Consider the following 21,369-nt stretch of genomic DNA (forward strand, 5'->3'; position numbering starts at 1 on the left):
AAGAAACCTAGACGCTAACGTCCTGGTTGACAGCGACATCCGGTGGCCTTGTTCTCCTCATCTGTGAAAAGAAGGTGTCGGTAATGTTTTCACTCTGCGCTTGTTGGAGCCCTAAATTTTCTCGAGATGAGGAGTGTGGAAGAGTGGGGGAGGGAAGGAGGAAGGGAAGATAGCCTCAGACATCAACTAGAGCACTCAGCTTTTATTGTTACACCCAATAGGCAAAATCAAAATTTCAGAACCCAGTGAGTCAGATGATATTATATTTAAGCCATTTCTAATTTGTAAAGCCTACAGTTCTCTATCTCAATACTGCCTACTCTGTGGCTGACTGTAGAATGATTTAGGAAATGCTGTTTCATCTTGGGTCCTATAATTGAATGTCTTAGTTACTAGACCAGTAGTTCCCAAAGAAAGCTGGTTTTGTCCTCCAGGAGACATCTTGCAATGTGTGCAGACATTGTTGGTTGTGACAACGGGGGAGGAAGGAGCTACTGGCATCTACTGGGTAGAGACCAGAGATGAGGCTAAACATCCTACAATGCACAGGGCAGGCCCCCACAATAAAGAATTAGCCTCAAATGTTGATAGAGGTTGGGAAGCTCTGTGTTAAATGATAAATGAGGTCTGACGATTAAGTTCGCAAACTCGTCCAAGAAAAAGTGCTACATACCTCATAGCTGAATATCACTACAGTCACCTTTGAAGTAATCCTTTTGGGAAGCGATGCACCGATGCCAGCACCTAGTCTACGTTTCAAAGCTATTTTGGAACTTTTTCAGGAATGGCCATCAGAGCTATCGTCGTATTACCTTTGATGTCCTGAGTGTCATCAAAATGTCTTCCTTTCAATATTTCCTTAACCTTCGGGTAAAGAAAGAAGTCACTGGGGGCCAGATCAGGTGAGTAGGGAGGGTGTTCCAATACAGTTATTTGTTTACTGGCTAAAAACTCCCTCACAGACAGTGCTGTGTGAGCTGGTGCATTGTCGTGATGCAAGAGCCATGAATTGTTGGCGAAAACTTCAGGTCGTCTAACTTTTCCACGCAGCCTTTTCATCACTTCCAAATACTAAACTTGGTTAACTGTCCAGTTGGTACAAATTCATAATGAATAATCCCTCCAATGTAAAAAAGGTTTAGTAACATCGTTGCAACAAGTTCGAGAACTTAATTGTCCGACCTTGTAAACTGAACAAAGTATGCTCATGGGTGAGCGTCTGAGTTGGGAAGACTCAGTTCCACCCTGCCGAACTCCCCTGAGCCTTGGAGCTGAGACAGAGAACATTCTCTGCCCTTGGGGACGGTGGCCCACAGAACTCTTGAGTTCGCCTCCACAGAGGAACTTGCGTTGCTTGATGCCCACGCGCCCTGCAGCTGCCCAAGGTCTTACCTTCCACTTCAGTCTAGACCAAGAGCTAATGACAGTCACACAAATGCTGAGCTTTTCATTCACTCATATTGATTACTTACTCTGTACTGGGAACAATTCAAGATGCTGGGGATATAGCAACGAACAAAACAAAGTCTCTGCCTGTATACAGCAGCCAGCAAAGAAACAAAAGTGCAAATAAATACATAAGACTCCAGAGGTAAGAGACGCGCTGTAAGTATGATAAAGCAGGAAGGGGTGTGGAGAGTGAGAAGGTTGCAATGGCAGGAGAAGCCTCTGTGACGCAACCATTGGAACAAAGTTCTGAAGGCTTGTGGATGTCTGAGGGGATGGGGTTCCAGACAACAAAAGCCAGAGCAGGTGAGCTGAATGGAGCTGCACAGAGTTCCAGGAGCATTCCCACGGTGCCTGGAAGGTGCAGATACCAGGAAGGAGACGGTCAGAGGGCCGGCCGGGGAGGACCGGCTCTCACAGTACAGGGTCGACCCAGTCAGATGCTCAGATTTATTCTGAGAGAGATGGAAAGCCATGCAAGAGTGCAGACGGTGAGGCATACATAGATTTATGGTTTAAAAGCAAGCAAAAAAAAAAAAAAAAAGAAACCAGAAAAAGGTTTGGCCAGCTTCAGTTGTCCTGGCAGTTCCACCCATCAGTGACAGCGGAGCAGGCACAAAATGTCCACTTTTTTTTCTTTTTGCTCACATTTAGAAAACAGAATATACAAAATATCTTCCTTCCTTGTATCATAAAGGCCTTCCTGATATTTTACACCACAGATTATGAGGGCTAGTTTTGCGACTCCCTGAGACCAGAGGGAGCAGGGTTCTGAATACCTTAAGACTAGAGAGAAGGTCTCAAGTTTAATAAAACAAATTAATGCAAATTCATTTCATTTGAATAAAAGAATTTCCTTGCCACACACCACTTTTAGAAGAGGGGGACAGGTTGGGGTGAAATAAAACCAAGTCTCAGAGCCTGCATTCCAGAAAGGCTGAAATCACTCATGAATACCGGAAGTCTGGTATAGGGTAGGCTATCTGTAATTTATTCATTAATTGCCCGCCCTTTCCAGACAACTTTTCAAATAAAACGTGACACTTGTTTAAATATTTACTGGCTTGTTGACCTATTTTTGTTGTTGTTGTTAATTAGAACTTTTTTTAAAAAAGAAAACAAACATTGTTACAGCAAATTAATCCAGACAGCCTTGACAGGCAGAGAGTGCAGCCAGGCTGCAGTTAAGCACTGTCAGGATTTACCAAAATTGTAGTATCCAAGGGAAGAAATTAATGAGAAATATCAGAAATAGTCTCAGAATGCAAAAAGGTTAAGGCCCACCCCTACCCCCAATCTGTGGTTATTAAATTAACACAATAGATGTGAAAATGTTTGTTTAACATATAGTTTTCAGCAGTTGCTTTTCTGTTATTTTCCTTTAAATGTGTGTTTAGCCCCACACCTCTTTCTTCTCTGAGAAGTGGATGGCTGAACAATTCTGTAGCTGTTCCTACAAAACAAAAAAGCTATTTTAAGATGTTGCATTTGAGTCTTCTGCCTTTTTAAAACTTTTAATGGTTGTGCTTTAGGAAGCACCTTCAGGTTACGTTAACACTTCCTCCTTGCTCCCCTCTGGGACATCTCTGAGGCCAAGTTCAGAGGACCTTCAAGATCGCAGTAACAGAAGGGTTTTATGTGTTCTGACTACAGTCCTATGGACTCCAGCTGCCCTTGCCAAAAAAGAGTTTACTCAAAGTTTCAGCAAAAATGTCTGACTCAAGAATTGTTGCCAGTGGCTACCATGACAAGTCCTTTGGTGAGTAGGCAGGCCTTCATCTGCTGGGCTGGGGAAAGAGGGGCCACAGGGGGAGAAGTGTCATGGAAAGGGAATAATGATTTTTTTTTTGGATGGTCACAGAATTTCTCTAAATGGTCTCGATTTAAAGACAGTGTTGCAGCTGCAGGATGGTATTAATAGCAATGGCATGTCAGTTAAGTAGTTAGCCATAGATAGCTAAGTGCTGGGCATGCCTTTGACCTTCACAGTGGCGGAAAGAGGTAAATCATTTTGTGATTCGTTTTTCTCTGGTGGGGAAACTAAGGCTCAGAGTTCTGGCTGACTTTTATGCACTTCATTATTTTGCCTGAGCTGGGGTTCCCATTTGGAGAAGGGGAAATGCCTAACCATGAAGCCTGGAGATTTTCCTCACCCCTTGGATGCTTTGTAAGGAAAGTGATGGAGGGTGTCTCCTGGGACGAACAGCCTTTCCTTCTGCTCTCATATAAACCTCATGGGAGGTCAGCAGTCCCACCTGAGAGGCAGTGAATTAAAGATAGCTTCACATCCTTTGCCAATTCGCCCAACAAAAAGTGAAATCTGGGCTAGTCTGGTGGCTCAGGTGGTTGGAGCACTGTGCTCCTAATGCTGAGGTGGCCGGTTCAATTCCCACATGGGCCAGTGAGCTGCGCCCTTTACAGTTAAGATTGTGAACAACAGCTCTCCCTGGAGCTGAGCTGCTGTGAGCAGCCGGAGGTTGCCATGAGCTGCCGTGGGCTGCTGAGTGCTGCTGCAGGCTACCATGTGCATGAGTGGCCGGCAGCCATCGTGAGCAGTTGGCAGCCAACCAGAGCTGCTGTGAGCCACTGTGAACAGCTGACCGATGACTGGGGACCAACTGCCTGTGGGGGGGGGGGCGAAGGGGGAGGGAGCACAAGGCTCATAATACCAGCACGGGCCAGGGAGCTGTGTCCTACACAATTAGAGTGAGAGACAACGGCTTGAACCGGAGTGGGGGGTGGGAGGGGGAGAGGCAGAAGAAAGGGGGAAGAAAAAGTGAAATCTGTTGCCCTTCCCCACGAAGAATGAGGGCTGGCTCTTTTCTTGTTTTGACCACTAGAAAGTGGCTGAAATGAAACGTAATTTACAAGCAGGCTGGGCCTTAAGAGATCCCCAGCTTCTGTTTTGTCTGCTTGGAGCACTCCCACTTGAAACCCAGCCACCATGCTGTAAGACGTCATGAAAGGAGAACCAAATTGCTTCCTACACTCATAACAACCCTAATTGAGCCCTCAGCCAGCACCCAGCACCACCTGCCAGCCAGATAAGTGGGTCATCCAGGATGTTCCAGCTCATTCAACAACACATGGAACAGAAGAACTGCCCAGCTGAGCCCCAGCAGCCCCAGAATCATGAAAGAAAATAAATGGTGGTGGTGGTCATTGTTTTAAACCAGTGAGTTTGGGGGTAGTTCTTCATTTCACAATAGATAAGTAAAAACAGTCTGTTTACCAAAAACAATACCCTCTTGGACAGGACAGATCTGGGAGGTGTTATATAGTGGTGCACCTGGCTCTGATGTGATGTGGCCAGGTAAGAACTCTCCACTAGAGGGTCTCTCGGTTGCATCTTGGGGAGGATATCTCAGGAGGATTGGGCACATAGGCGGGATATCTGTGGCCCCCACTGAGTACAGTGCACTTGTTTTCTTTCCACAACATTCCTGGAACACTTTCAGCTGAGAACACACAAATACATAGGTTTCCATGTGCCTGACGAGGCACTTGTCTGAAGCCAGGGAACAGATCTGTGCGGCTCAGAATCAGGATGGAGAGTCTTGGGATTGATGCCAATGAACTACAAAGGAGCTGGAAACCAGCAGGATCCGTCTCTTCCCCACACACCCAATTTAAAAGAAATATTTTTGTTGTTGAATGGAGATGTCATGGATGTCTCTCTCTATTTGGCAAGTTGCTAAACTTATTCCTCCTTAAGTGATGGTGAGGATTAAATGTGAAAATATAAGTAAAGTTCTTAGCACAGCACCTGTCGTGCAGGGACTCAGCTCCTGCTGCCGCTCTCACTGTGTGGTCACAGAGTACGGTGAGGCCAAAAAGGAACAACAATGGAGCCATGGATAGGGAGTCTTACCACTATATTCTTGATGGTGGCTGGCCGAGCCACAAAAGCAAACATCCACCCGTACCCCAACAAGGGGTCTTCCTGCACCCCCGTCTCGCTGGCGGCCGGGAGAGGCACAGAAGTGGGATCAACACGATCTGCAATCCACACCCCGCTTGCTAACTGCACTTGTTAGCTGCAATCCGCAGTCCGCTTCTCTGCCAGCCAACCAGCCAACCAACCAACTAACCAACCAACCTGCCCTTGCCAGCATAGCCACGGCAGTCATATTAGTGGCTAATGGCTAACTGGTTACAGCTGACGGCCAACTAGCTACAGCTGATGGCCATCTGCTACCCGAGCCAGCACCTTTCTATGTGAGGTCGAGAGTCTGGAAACTGCTCTCTGGGACTCTGTGCTTACAGCACCTGTATGATTCAGGTGGTCAGTAAATAAATACCCTTTTCGAATTTGTAGTGGTTTTTGTTTCCATGTTAAAATGAACCATGACTCTGTACAAGACCTGCCTCTGAAAAGGCAATTCATTCCAATGTAGCTTATCAGGTGAGCCTATTCAAGGTTTTATTCAAACCCGTCATGTTGACCACCCGTAGCATCTCTGGGATTCTTGCTAAATAAAAGTGATCTTCACAAACTCACAAGAGCAGGTAGACGGTCTTTGTCCGTGATGCTTTCTTCCTGACCTACGTTGAAAAGACGAGTAAGGGCTATTCTTCAAACTGTGCTGGTCTCATCAAGTGTTTTCAGCCTGACCTTTGGTGAAAGGTAACAGGTCTGCTCACTGTTGGGCTACATGAGTTTCTCCTCAAGTGTAAATGGATGGTACATCTCAGATCCATTTACACTTGATGAAGAGTCTGGCTTATTCCACTCTGGTGTTTATGGCTGCGTGCTGCAGGTACATGTTTTCCCACAGATGTGTTTAATCAAGCTCCCTCGAGTTCTCCTTACTTTGGATCGATTTTGATGGCAGATTTGCCAGACTTCCAAGTTTCCAAGAAGACTGAACAGTCTTGAAGTCACCTAGTCAATAGTCAGAGCCGGTGTGGACGTCCAGTTTGAAAAATAAACCTTCTTTGGGGGTGGTTTGAAGAGGCAATGCGAGGGCTGCCGTTCTTTTTCTTGCAAAAGACTCAACCCCAACATTAGTTTTGATTCAAAGAGTTAGAGGAGACGAGGCTGACACCAAGGAGGGACAGAATTTCTATTTCTGTGGGTTCCTTAAGGCAACGGAGGAAGCTTGGCGGCCACAGGAGTCTAGTTAATGAGCAGGTTATACAATATTCATTGTGTTGAGTTTAACTCTTCAAACAGAACGTCTAATTGTGAACAGAAAAAAAAGCAGCTAAATACAGATGTGAAGACAACAAAGCCCGAGAAGAACTCCCTCTGTTGATAAAAGTGTCCTTTCACTGCTTCCTCCACTGACTGCGCGCTGCCAGGGCCCAGTGGAGCCCAGCCCTCATCAGCTATGCTCATTAGCTCTCTTCTAGTCGAAACACTCGGCTTGGGTTTAAAGAGGCCACTGAGAGGCCTGGGACGAGGGGTTTCTCAGAGGACTGTTTTCTTGCTACCCACAGAGGGAGCGATCCAGTTGTATTCTGCTTCAGCCAAAACAAAACTGTTCTCCCCGATCTGCCTGACATGCAGTCTCACTGTCATCGTTCATGGCAACAGCCTCCCGGGCAAGCTCACGGAAGGACATCACCCTCCACTTGTGGCAATACTGGGTGTGAAGGTAGCAAAGGCCAGCAGCCAAAACCACGCCCAACGTGGCTGAAAGGCAAAGCAGGATTCCCAGCTGGGGATTCTCGAGCTGGATCCCCAAAAGGGCACTGGCTCTCTCTTGCCCAGCCTCAGGCCTGGGGTTGGTTTTCCTGGGGTAACTCACTCCACCCTCTCCATTTCTCTTCTCTACGCTGGGCTCCTTGTGCTTTGACTGAGGCAAGAAGCTGGCAGAGGGCCTTGATGCAACGGGTGGTCTGGGAGGGGCAAGGTGTGGAAGACAGGGGTTGGCTTGTCTCCCCGGCCCCATTCCCAGCAAGTGCCTCACAGGACCAGAGGTGCCGAGGATGGGTCAGACGGGCAGTGTGCAGAGAAGGCCTCCTCACAGTCCTGTTAAAGGCCTCCATCTTGTCCTAGAAATGCAAAAGACAAAAAACGTCAAAGCGGCTGGTCTTCCCTCAAGCTGCCACTGAACTTTACGACTAACCTGTGTTCCTTAAAGAATTCCAGGCAGCTGCTGAAAACCCAGTCTTGTGCCTAATCCGAGAAGAGCTCAGTTGTTGATGGGGATGGGGTGGCTGATGGAAACCCCACAGAGAACATGGAGGCCAGCTACAAGAATAAACTTAAGATCCTTTAAGAAGCTTCCAATATAGGTGACTGTCAACTCCAATGGCTGGACGCTTTGAGTGAATCTTTTTATGATAGCACCCATGCAACAGGGACCATTTAATCTTGCTGTAGGTTCCAATAAATTAAAATGAGACTATTATACGATGTTTCATTTTTTGTTCCTTTTAAGACTTCAAGGAAACAGTAAATCAGTGGGTGTGCATATTTTATATTGCCCATTGATCTAACCTCTAGGACCACACATGGTCTTTTGAGACCAGTGTTATGAAGAAGGGGTTGGGGGCAGGGAGGAGAGAGGAATTATTAACCAAGGCTAAGTGGAAAAACAAATCACTAAAACCATCAATTTCTACAATTGCCGATAACTTCAGAGACAAAGGCCAGAATTGATTGGTAGAATGACACTGTGTGTATATCATATCCTTGCCTCCTTCTCTCTTGCTTTGGCTATAAATCTAATAGCTCTGATTTCCCTGCCTGGAACTTCCCACTCTGGGGTCAAAATACCAACCCCCTCCTGCCACCATGCACAATTCCGACTATTACCTGTTCATCCATATCCGAGGGCAATCAAGTTTCTAGTGAATCAAAGCTTGCATCATCCTGAGTCTTAAAGGGAAGAATAGACATGCTGAGAAGAGGTCAGTAAATATTTGGGTCAAAAAGCAACTTCTCCTATCACTGCTGTGTATACTGATAAAAGATTTCCTTGAAAGACTCCTAAGTTTGGAACTGAGGACTGGAGAAGGAATGGGGGGAGAGGTGAGAGAAGATAGCAGCAAATAACTCACGGAATGCTTTTATTTATCCTTTTATATAAATATATATTTACATACTCTAAATTTATATATGTAAAATATAAACCATTTATTTTATGTATAGCAGCATGTCAGAGACCTCACTCTGTCCAAGAGAGTACACTTTCCCCAGGTGATTATCATACCCAACGCTTTTGACCAGTAGCCCTTCTATAATCAAGGTTTCTCATCATATACTTAAGAATAAATATGGATGAGATCTTTTTATGTCAGACTCCAAGAGGTTTATATTTCCTCAGCACCCTAGTGTTTGGCATGATCCCACCACCTTCCTCACTGGCCCACCTCACGGCCCATTACCTGTGGTAGATGCTAGGGCTGGGAGCAAAGCCCTTCAAGAAGAATCTCCTGATTCTCCAGCCCATGGACATCCAGGGAGGGCTCTAGGGTAAGGTTGCTCTCCCTGCTGGGTGGCTGGCCATTGCTGACTGCAGTTGCAACATGTGAAGATGGTTGGAACAGAGTCTCTGCACCCCCAGGAAACTCTGATACCCGAGTACTGGCAGGAACAGGATGTACGCTGTCCTCGTCTGCAGCTCCAGTGAGGGCAACAGCCAAGGTGTCTGCATGCTGCTGTAGAAGAGTGGTGGCAAGACTGGGAGCTAAACAGAGGCCCAAAGACACCACAGATACAATGAGAGCATTTTCCTTGGATTAATTCACACAAACAGCTACAAGAATGGGTAAATACTAGAGACTTTAATGTGCTTTGAGGACAGTGTGAGCCACTCAAAAGTGTCACCATGAAGATGATCCATCCCGCAATATGAGCTCTCACCAAGAAACAAAGCACTTGATTTTGCATGTCTTTTTAAAGAGTTAGTCCCTGGACTTCTGGTCTTGTGTATTCTTAACAGTCACCCATCAGGGAATATAGAAACCACTGTATTTTTTTTCTTACCTCTGCCGAAAACTGCTTCCAGCTTGGGGGAAAAAAAAAAAAAAGTGAAATCTCACAAATCAGAAATTCTTAAACTCCTTCAATCTTTCTTGCCATATTACTAACACTAAAAGTTTCCCTGGTGATGACAGTGACTTGAGACTCTGCTGTGTAGATCCCTGCCCTGCACTGCCCTCCACTGTCTTGTTTCCCACCCGTGACTGGCTCACATGACAGCAGCGTTAGAGCCGCACAGAGCTCAGCAAGCAAGTACAGGTTTTGACGTCAGATTGTTGTCTGGGTTCAGTTCTCTACTCTGCTATATCCTGGCTTTGGGCAAGTCTTTCCAGAGTGTCAGTTTCTTCATTTGCAAAACAGACCAGTAATGGTACCTGTGCATGTAGCTGTTGAGGAGGTAAAATGGGGTCATTGAAGAAGCGTGAAGCATAGAGCCGGCCCAGACGCAGCACGCACCGAGGGTTTACTGCCATGACGATTAGGATGACGATGATGGTGTCCACAAAAAGTGTTCGCAGGCATTTCTCTGGCCAGGGCTCCAACTGGGTTTGACTGAATCTTTTTTTGGAGGGTGGGGGTGACGGGGGTGGGGGGTGTCACTTTGTTCCAATGCCTTCATCACTCAAAAATGAGACTGAAGTGAAAAGTAAAGAAGTCTAATACAGACACACAGAACGTGGCAAAATTTCTGGTAGTTTTAAACTCCTGCCAAATGCATTTGGACGTCTGCAGACCCACTGTGTGCTGAGCATTGTTATAGGTGCTGGGAGTGCAGATTGGTGACTGTCGTTTCTGAACTCAAAATCTAGGAGGAGAGAGTCTTAGATGCCCATCCCTATCAAGGACAGTGTGAAGAGAGCTTCAATACCAGAGCTAAGGAAGCAATTATATTTGCCTACCAAGAAGTACAGGGAAAAGTTTCACCGAGGAGATATTTGAACTGCCCCTTGAAAGATAAACAGATCATCATGAGGAACGGTCTAGTTTGAGAAAATGTCAGCAGGTGAAACATAGAGACGTAAAAGTAGACCATGACTCATGGAGTTGGGTAGGACCCCAAAGTGTCCCAAGGGTCTGTTGGGAAATGTTTGAAAAATATAATACACTATCTCCCCAGTGTGAAAATTCGTAATTTACTTTGGACTACTAAAATCTTCTTACAGTGAAGAAATCTATTTCACTTCGTTAGATGACACCTCCCCCAACACACACACACACGCACACACACACGCGCACACACACACACACACACACCTTTTCCCTTTGGGAAACACTAGGGTTTCTGTAGAGGACTAGGCAGGAAAACAGGCCGGGCCCAGAAGGGAGGAATGTGAGCAGCATAATAAGGAGTTTATCCTGTTGCTGCTCAGACTGGAGTCTGTTACCGCCTGGGGAACAAGGTTCCCAGCAGGGTCAACCATCAGAGAGATGGCAGGACCAACAGGAGGTATCTTCCTGAAGCCCCACTTTTATTCATATTCATATTAAAACAAGCATGCTTGGGATTAGAAAGCAACATTTACATCATTTATAAACCAAAACATGAGATTTCGAACACATGTTGGGCTTGCAGGGTCTTCTTCAGGCCACGGTCTCTGACCCTGAGATCTTTTCCTCTGCTTTTATGAATATTTTGTGGAAAGGTTGGAAGAGCAGTGCTGGGCAATGAGCAGATGACAAAGGTTTGGGGCAAAGGCAGAGTGTGGAGGGTGGCCCACAGTTAGCTCTGTGCCTGGGTCTGCCAGACCGAGCAAAGTCAGGGATTCTGGCCTTACTTATCATGTTAGCCAAGAAGAAAGGAAAGCAGAAAGCAAAGTGGGATTGAATGGATTTAAGGTCGGATCTTCTGTGCAAGTGATTGTATGCCTTTATGTGTGCGTCTATTCACAGCACTTAACTAGAAATAAACAATGGAAATAAGTTCCATATACCCAGGAATTTTCAGGTAGGTCAAGCTTCCTCCAGTGATTAGTTTTTTGGGTTTTTTGTTTTTGTTTGTTTGTTCTGGAAGTCGGTGGGCCAATGGAGTCTAAAGTCACATGGTGAATCAGGGGAAAAAATCCACTGCCATCCAAGCAGTCTCTCACTCCTGATTCTGTTCTCCAACCCAGGCTGAAAAGAGCCATCTACCTACTATGGAAAGTAACAATAAAAACTGGATGAGTTTTTATGAAAAAAGAAGAAAAGGTCATTTATTTCTCGTGCTCCCTCTGTAGCTTCAGGGTCTGAGGAAAACAGCTGAAGTACTGGGATGGTTGGTAAAGGTGGGGGTGGGCAAAAATGGGTGCTATTTTTTGGTTTTGCAGCACAGTTCTAACTCCCCACCCCAGGGCCCAACTTAATTTGTGGAGTTGAGGGACAAAGGGCATTTGTTGCAACAAACACAGCAGCTGCAGGCGTCCCCTCCTGCACAGGACTGTGTTATCACGTCCCCGAGAACTGCTGCCATCCACCAAGGCCGGTGTTTATTGCTTATGTTGCAGGAACTGGAAACCGGCAGCAGTGATGTTTAAATAAAAATAGGTATCTATGAAAAGAATGATGCCAATTCAGCTAGCGAATACAGTGGCCAGCTGTACCTGGAGAAGTTCCTTCAGTACCTTCTGGCTTCTGCTGCAGGATTGGCATTGGTGAGCCGGACTCCATGCGGCCATCAAAATGGGCTCCGCTGTGTATCTGTTGAGACAGAATAGATGATTCAATCCTTGCCCAGTATACGAAATATGACTGGACTACTGATAAACGGTGGAAAAAGAAAGCAGAGTGATCGAGGGTTTCGTTTCCCTTAAATAATACCACAGATCATCCTAATGGAAAAGAGACAACGGACAAAAAGATAAAGAAGAACAAAAGTCTAAATGAATAGAAGAACGAGAGAGAGATGACTGCATTACCTGAGTGACTTCATTCTTTTTAAAAACAAAAACTCACTAGCTGCAAATAATGCAAACAGGATAGGATATGAATGAATCAATTACCTTCCTGAATAAATATAATCATTAAAAATCTCATTTTGACTAAAAGGTGTCTTCTTGAACTGTTTAGACTCAAAAGGTTTCATTTTTTACTTTATTATTAGCCATTACTGGTATATTGTTAATTGAATTACGTTGGTAATTGAAAATTTTATAATTCTATTGTATAATTGTACAATTCTATTGTAATTTTAGGTTCTCCTGAAAATTAGAGATAAATCACTAATACTCTAAATATTTTGAATACATAATGCTTTTCTTCAGTAAAAATCATTGTCACAAATATTGTCCATTTATGTTCCCCAGAATTTCACCAAGGTAAGGATTATTGGCAAGTATCAGTTTTCTCGCATTAAATATTCAGAAGGCAGTTATTAAAAGGGGATTAATTTAGCTGAGGCCACCGAGAGAGTTAAGGTGTAAGTGACAGTACTGGTTCAGGCATCAACACGTCGATGTTATCATGGGAAAGGATCCGGAGGTGAGAGAACAGGTGACTTTGGGAGGCGCTTCTGATCAGTGACTTAGCTCCTTTTTCTGCCAAATGGAGATAATAGCTTCTAAAGTACTTCCTGTGTAGCACATAGCAGCTATGATAGTAAATCTGAAAATAGCAATGAGGTGCTTTGAGAAATAAAATAACTGTACAGGTTTAAGGACTTCTCACAGCACATATCCGGGCACCGGATCAGAACCAAAGGCATAGCAGAAGGTGGGTCACACCAGCAGCCAAGTGGGTACTGGTCTTCCCAAATGGGCAAAGTTGTCAGGGCACAGGGTTTTCCTCCTTTCTGTTCTGCCTGCTGTGTTAGGCCACCAGGAAGGGATGGAGAAGGGACACTGCAGGGTGGAGCCCACATCCCTCATCTCTTCCTGTTCTCAGTGCAGAGGGGAAACCTGCAGGGGAAGCATGGGGTCTGCCTGGATTGGCTCTTTCCTCCTTATACACCCTGTGAGGTGGGTGCTGTCACCGTTACAGCCACTGGGCAGACAAGCCGAGGCGCAGAGACTGCAGTGGCTTTCCCTGGGCCCAGGGAAGCATCCACTTGCCTGTCTGCCTCAGTCTCTCTCTTTCTCGGCTCTCTCCCTACCAGCAGCTCTTCTGTCATCTAATGGGAATTTCCTGGAGAGCTTGGCCAGGATTCATCGGAACCCAGGGAGGAGGGGAAAGCACACACTCCTGGACCACAGATAATGGCACAGAGGGCAGAGGGGGACAATAATTTTTAGTTACCCTCTGCATGGCCTCTGTAGCTGGGGCAGCCCTGTGACTCTCTCCTTGTTATCAGGTGGTCAGAGAGGTGGGGGACAGGGAATATGAGGAATGGGGGAGAAGCTCCCCTCTTTTCAAAGTGGGAGGCTCAGTTTTGAAGAGCCAGCACTTGACTCTCTTACAGGAATCTCATGTCTCCCACCGGCTGGGCAGGGGCCTTCCACTCAAAGGACAGGTTTCTCTTCCGGGACTTGTCAGAGTCGGTGACTGTGTCAGCCTCTTCAGAACAAGTCATCAGTTTGGAATGAGGAGGAAGGAAAACGAAAGTGCCAGCTATTTGATGATTGGACACTCTTCGAGCCTGAAGTAGAAATCCCATGAAATCACGACTGTTCCTCACTGTCACTGCAACAGGAAACACCCGTTCAAGGTGAGCACACGGGATGTACCTACGTCCACTGGTGACTTTATATGGGTATCTTCACAACTAGAAGCTTCACACTTCAGACCAGCCCCAAGAAAGTAAACAATTCATTAGGAGAAAAAAAAGAGAGAGAAGTTAAAGTGCTCTTTTACACCCAAAATAAATTCCACTTAGATCAGAGATATGTAAAAATAAAACACAAAAGAACTAGAAACAATGGTTTGGTGTTTTTTGCCTTTTTGTTCTTAATAGTGGAGTTGGGAATGCCTCTTTAAGCAAAACCCAGCAGCCACAGAGGAAAAGATGAATTCTTAAAAAATTCTGAATAGGGAAGAAACCAAAAGACAAATGATAAACTAAGAAAAGTATTTGTAGGATACAAAGCAGACAAATACACAAAGAGGTATAGTGAATCCATAAAACGATAACCAAACCCCAAATTATCAAAGGACACAACAGAAAATAAAACCAGCTCAATCATAATTTGAAAAACAATTATGAAACACTAATTTATACCTATCACATTAACAAATTTTAAAATGTGTAATTATAACCAGTATTGACAGGACTATAGAAAAACTAGGGCTCTCATTCACTAGTGCTAGAACTATAAACCAGACAACTCTTCAATGGGGTAACCTGATAATATTCATTATATTTGAAATAGTTACCTCTGATACATGGATGGCCCTAAAAACATTACAGCAAGTGAAATAAGCCAGCCCCACAATGACAAATATTGTATAATTCTACTTATGTGAGATACCTTGAACAGGCAAATTCATAGAGATAGAAAGAAGATTCAAGATGACCAGTGGATGGAGAAAGAAACGGATGGAGAGTGATTGCTTAGTGGGGTTAGAGCTTCCATTTGGGATAATGAAAAAGTTCTGGAAATGGATAGTGGTGATGGTTGTACAACACTGTGTATGTCCTTAATGCCACTGAATTGTATACTTAAAAATGGCAAAATTTATATTACGTATCTTTTACCACACACACCCTCACATACACACAATGCAGTTACCCTTTGATCTAGCTGGTTCACTTGCAGGAATTTTTCCTACTGACATACCTGTATAAATAAATGTGGCAAACCTTGAAGTTCGCTACCCAACAGACTTTCACCACTTATTCTCTGCTAACAGAACCCAGATGGTGTGTTCAAGTGGCAAATGGAGACCTCTTATCTTCAGAGAAGTTAGGCTTCTTCCTACTGTCAGACTAAAACTGGTGCTGGAAGCTCCTTTTCACTAGTATGCCAATGATGGCCAATGACAGCAAGTCTGCTGAGATGTCAGGTAACTCCTGAGAATAAATCTTTTCCCCAGATGCTTTATTCCTGTGTTGATACCAGTGCAAGACTGGGCAATGACAAAGAGATGAAACCCAACTTGCTGATGATGGCAGAGCAGGAAAATAGAAACACCTTAGCATCTTGATGACATCACTGAATGGCTTCGCCAAACACAGAAAGGCTACTTCTAGACTTCAGTGAGAAAATTAAAGTCTTTATTAGTTAAGTTTCTATTACTCACTTTTCCAACACTTGCAACTAAAAGAATCCTGACTCATACCCAAAAGTATGAGGATGTCCATTAAAATTGTTTATAACGCCAAAACCTAGAAAAAGTAAATACCTATCAATAGGAAACTAATTAAATCAATCACATGATATCTAGAAAACCAACCGTCATGAAATCATTGAAAATAAGATGTCAACATGACTGTTAGGTGAAACATATAGATGTTGAACAGAATGCTTTAATTTGTGTTTTTGTAAGGTTATATTCATTTGAGATATCACACTTATATATGCTTATGTGCATGGAAAATTTCTGGAAAAATGTATAAGAAACAGTGGTTACCTCTGAGGAATCAAACTGAGTATCCAGAACAAGGGAAAGGAAACTTTTACTTTTTATTTTCTACGCTTTATATTGTTTTAATATTTTAAAAGCACATCATGATATCTTTAAGTTATTTAAAAATTTAGCCACTCATTTTTAATAAAATAAGTGACAAAAATCAGGGTGTAACTTTTATGGGCTTGCTAAATGCAGCTTAGTGTCTGTGATCATTTTATTTTCCATGCATTTTAACTTTTATTACTAAACAGTCATATAAATATTTAGAGTTATTATTTAATACCGGCACTGTGCTAGGCATGGGGTATATATACATGAACAGGATAACACGGTCCTTACCTTTGAGGAGCTCGCAGATTAGGGTGGGATCCCAGAAAACAAAACAGTGATTGTGACACAATAAATTAGTAACTGACTCAGTGAATCCCTGAGGTGCTCCCTCCAGCTCTTTACTACGTATGTTGTCTTAGTTCTGATCACAAACCAATTATGTTTCCTTCTGGTCACCTCTTATTAGAATTTGGTGTCATCATATTTTGGGTCATTGCTACAGATTTTTCTCCCTAATCTAGTGTTTTGATTCTTACCATTTTTATTCTCCTAGCCACAGAATACTGGATGCCGACATGTGGTTCATGCTTCAGGGGTGGCTGGTCAGATACTGGGATAGTTGGAGCCCTCAAAGAAGTGTCCTTGGAACTTGAGGAGCCTCTTGCGTTTACCCAGCAAGGTATACAGATAGTACCATTTTCTAGCCGTGTCATGATGTGACAAAGTTTGAGAAGCTCTTTTAGAATAGCCTGAATTTCAGTTTTAGATGTATCTTGCTCTGAGGGTCAGTATCTCACCCACATACTCTTTTCCCCCAGCCTTACCAATAGAACAGAATGACTGCATAAAACAATATGGAGAGAGTAAATTTCATTTTCATTTATCCCTTCTAATTCCCATCCAAAGAGTTAGCAAAAATCAAACGTTGTAGAGGAAACACGGCTGATGTGTTTGAGTTCACCTGTAGCTGCATAGACACTTTTCTGTCTACACTTAGTTACCACCTTTAGCACCTGTCGCGTTCTCTGCTTTTTCTAGCTGGCACCTTGGGAGCTTGATGGAAGGTAGGCAGGCATGACGGTAAAGTGTGTGTGTGTGTGCGTGTGTGTGTGTGTGTGTGTGTTGGAGGTGGTGGGAACCCTAGGGGCTTTTCTCAACCATTAAATATCCTGTGCCTCCATCCTCCTGGGGGATGATTCAGCAGTGTGTTTCCTGTGTGTTCTCAGCAGGTCCCCACTGGTACTAAGCCCCAGCTGCCCACAGCAGTGACCTGCCCACTCTCCCCTTCCTATTGGTGTCTCTCTCTTCCCTGACTCCCTTTTGCCTCCTCCTCAATCTGTGCTTCCTGGGATCACCTCCCAAATAAACTACCTGCACTTGAGTTCTTTTCTGCTTTTGCAAGCACCTGAACGAAAAAGCAGGAAATGCTCTTTTCACTCCCCAAATAATTTTACTTTTAAATAATGAGGAAAAAAGGGTCTATGTCACACATACACATACACATACACAGAACACATGAAGTTTGGTCAGGGTAACTCTAATTATATCTTATAATAATGACAGAAAACCTTTTTTTTTATATAATAAAACTATTATAATCTCTATCAATATAGAGATTAGCTATGTGGTTTTCATGATAACCAATACTTCATGTTTATCTTTGGCTACATAATTGCTTCTTAGGATTAAGCCAAACGTTAGCCAGGACAAAGGCAACTTGGAATTTGTCTCTAGGTCTCTGAGGCTCCCTGGGGTCTCTCTCTCAAAGCTGTGTCACCTCCTGAGTACAAAGGCCTGCTGGTGTGAATGGTGATGTGGTGGGTCCTGGGGTTCCGAGGCTGGGCTTGAATGTGTTTGGGCCACATGTCCTCACAGGCTGCCGAGCTGGCACCATGGTAAAAGGTGGACTAGCTGGAAGCCAGGCAGAGGGAGGCACAAGCCCAGCCTGTTAGGGCAGCGGAGACCCTCATTCTGACTTTTCCTGTGTCATGAGAAAGAACAGCTTCAATCCAGAGGTCATTTAAGAAAATGATATGATGGCTTTTTGAATGTGACCGACCTGAAACCTACACTGCCTTTAAACCTGACATATCTTTAATGCTGCTTCCCTAGATTGCAAGCACTCAAGGTCAAGATCAAAAAGACACGCCATACTATAGGAAGTGTTTCATTTCTAAACAATTTTTAAAAAAAAGCAAAATCTTTCTTCTTTTAATTTTCCAATAAGACCAGACTGCTTCCTTTTAAAGAGAGGATTTAATAATTAAGTCAAATAAATAAGAAAATATTTGTATCCTAATGTGAGCTCCTTACAAGCTGTCTGCTATCCAAGTGCAGTGTGAGCTATAACACATTACTGCTGAAGAGAGACAGCCAGTATTACAATATGGTCAGGTAGCACGGCATATGGTGGCTTGGATTAACATATTATCCCTCTAATTGCAAATTACAGAGTTAAATGCTACAAAACTCTGCCAACCATCAATTATTTAGAGGTGACTGTTGCATTCGCAAAGCTTTGATAGGGGCTTGTCCTTTCTCCTAACGACTGTTTTTAGTTATTTCACTGCTTTTTCACAGAGTAGGCGACCCAAGAAAGTTACACCCAAGCCGATTTATTCTAGACCTTGTTAAATATAGTGGCAAACAACTGGCTCAGGAATGGAATAAAATGATGGGGTAAAATAAGGTTTATAGAGTAAGTTTTCTCTTTTGTTTGCCACCTCGAATGCCCATCAACAGAAAGAATGAAAAGTTGGCTGTGTCAAAGGAGTTCACAGATGACAGTGAAGTGAGAGATAGCAAATAAGAGGTTAAAAGTTCTCTCAATAAATATTTAGGACTCTCAGGCATTTTTTAAAAATAGCTGTTTGTTTGTCTAGTCCTATGCACATGTATGTTGAAAGTTCTGCGGATATTTTGATCTAAAGAGTAATGCAAAGCCACAACAGCCCTTCTCTCTAGGTAGCTGGTTTTAAAAGGTAAAAATAAAACGTAAAAATTTAATGAAACTAGCTATAAAAGCAGTAGGTTAGAGAGATAATCCATATAACCAAATAATCAAGTGTCGTCTCCTCTTATTTACCTTCACACAGCGTCACCACCACCACCCTTTACACAGACACAGGGCGACAGCAGGGAGGAGGATGGATAGATGAAATCCCTGAGACGGGTCTTAAGAGTCCTTCAGACAATTCTTTTTCTGCTAGGTTTGCTTTCCATGAGGCAAAACCCTCTACACCACAAGGGAGCATTCCTTCCGCTTTCCAGATATACTAAGAGATAATAAAGAATGAGTTGTAAAAGCATATTTTCAGCCGAGGGGACTCAGGGCACTGCCCATTTTCAGAAGGGCATAGAAAATGCTCCTTGCACCCTTGTTGATGGCAGAAGGGGGTCTCCTCTCCCCAAAGGCAGATCGAGCACAGATGCCTACAGAGGAAGGCGGGCAGTGCCACGTCCCACAGACCACAGCCTCAGTCATAGCCCGGCTCTTCCCTCCTCAGATCTCACGGTTTCTGCTTTCCAATCAGTACCAGCTCTGCCTGAACCCGGGAAAACAGGCACTTACCTAGGAGCACACGTTCCTCCAGGCTTGATGGACTGGTTTGCCCCCTCAGAGTTACAAAGACACATCCTTTAAAAACGTTTTGTCTTCTCCCTTCAATTTCTCCCTAATGGGCAGGAAAACAGTTCTTACCCTAATCTGGGCATCCATAGGAACAGCCTCTCCATGTCCAAACCCAGCCTTAATCACATTGGTTTTCTCTAAGACCACATACACATGCTCACACACAGTTTCCGTATCAGCATTGTTCAAGCCCGTGTGAGGAGCCAGACAGGACAGGAAGTGGTTTAGTCCACGACTGACACTGGTCTCTTCAGCAGGAGCGGGATGCCTTCATCATTGTCTCCCGGCCCAGGGGAGAATGAGTGAACCAACAAAGCTCAGCATTCTCTGCTTCTGAATCAAAAGGAGAACAATTCACACGATTTTCTTCAAACTCAACTTTAATTTACTCAAGAATGGGAAATCAATGGACATTTACGTACACTTAGCAGGCTTGTTGACTTGGCTTCATTCCTCGTGCTACTGTGCACTTTGTCCCATTAAAAAGAATGGTTTACTGCTCTTTTTCTACCCAATTACCCTCTCCTCCTTTCTCCAGGTTAAAAAACAACACAAATAGGACTCTAAAGCTCATCAACATTTGAATGCTTATTATTTGCAAAGCAATACTTAAGACAGCAGCTGGCTGAAGTAAGAAGGTATTAGTGGGATCTCTCCTTTCTAAAAGGTGACATTTTACTTGGGATCACGCAGCAAGATGTACAAGGAAAAGCTCTGAAGTCAGACGGCAGGTTAGTTGTGTGACTTCAGACAAGTGAATGAATGTTGGTGAGCCTCACTTTTCCCATCTGTAAAATGGGAGACTACTAGATCACACAAGAATGTTGAGGGGACTAGATGTACTAGCAGAATGATGCACGGCAATAAAGGAAAGGCATTATCAGAAGGGAGATGGAAGTCAGGCTACCAGAGCAGAGGCGGATAGTTTAGCTAGAAGCAGGAAAAGATGGTTGATCTCAGTGGTTAGGTGGGCTTTGGATAGATACAGAGGGGTAATGGAACATACAGAGCAGGAAGGAGGGGTTTGTACAAAGGTGAAAGGAACAATTTGCGCCTGTTTTAATTATCCAGAAATAAAATAAGGCTTACTTGACATAGGGTGATGGAAATAGTGATGTTAATGAAGTAGATGGAAGTAAAGGGAAGAATCAGTAAGATTTACAGGCAAAGGAGAATTTTTTTTAAAAGACCAGTATTTAGAAAGCCTGAATGAATAATATAACCTACATCTGAAAAAGGGAAGTGATGTTTTCAATTTTAGATATGCTGAAAATGCACCCAGCATTCATTTATTCCTTCAGCTAACTTTTACTAAATGCCTACTAAGTGCAGGCCATGTGCTCGGGGCTGCGGATATAAAGATGAATGACGCATAGTGTCTGCCTCTCCAGGGCTGGGAATGGAGACTAAAGCATCCGCAGATAATCACAGAACCATGGGATAAGTGATTAGGAGTGATACAATCACATATTATAGCAGTACGGAAAGGGAGTATACAGGAACGTTAGGAATTTCCTTTTCCCTTTTCAAAATAACTCACTTCTTGTGATTGGATGCCAAAAATTAGTTTCAAAGATCAGTCTTGAAAGAATTCTGGGGACTTCTACATACATGACTGTTCTTTGCATCTTTTTAGGGCCTTACTCCATGTGTACTCACACACTGCCTTGGTCCCACACACTGCCTTGCATTGCAACTGATGGGCTTTGTGTCTCTTTTATACCAACCTAGCTCTACCTTGGAGAGGAGGAATCATCTTAGAATTGCTTATCTGCCATTCAGAGGATGGGACCATGCTCACTGCAAGACACCTGTTAAATAATTT

The 21,369-nt window shown here is 43.8% G+C and overlaps 1 protein-coding gene across 1 annotated transcript; it reads right to left on the reverse strand.

Moving 5' to 3' along the window:
• Positions 1–4,148: 4,148 nt before the first annotated feature.
• On the reverse strand, positions 4,149–19,399 carry REELD1 (reeler domain containing 1). Its single transcript, XM_074338726.1, is given in 8 exon segments — positions 4,149–6,956; positions 6,958–7,280; positions 7,282–7,446; positions 8,213–8,297; positions 8,798–9,086; positions 11,962–12,117; positions 13,745–13,975; positions 17,631–19,399. Coding segments are annotated over 8 exon segments (1,599 nt in total). The 5' UTR covers positions 17,884–19,399; the 3' UTR covers positions 4,149–6,859.
• Between the last annotated feature and the right edge of the window lie 1,970 nt (positions 19,400–21,369).

The sequence above is a fragment of the Rhinolophus sinicus genome, linkage group LG07 (genome assembly GCF_036562045.2).
Source record: "Rhinolophus sinicus isolate RSC01 linkage group LG07, ASM3656204v1, whole genome shotgun sequence".
Lineage (NCBI taxonomy): Eukaryota > Metazoa > Chordata > Mammalia > Chiroptera > Rhinolophidae > Rhinolophus > Rhinolophus sinicus.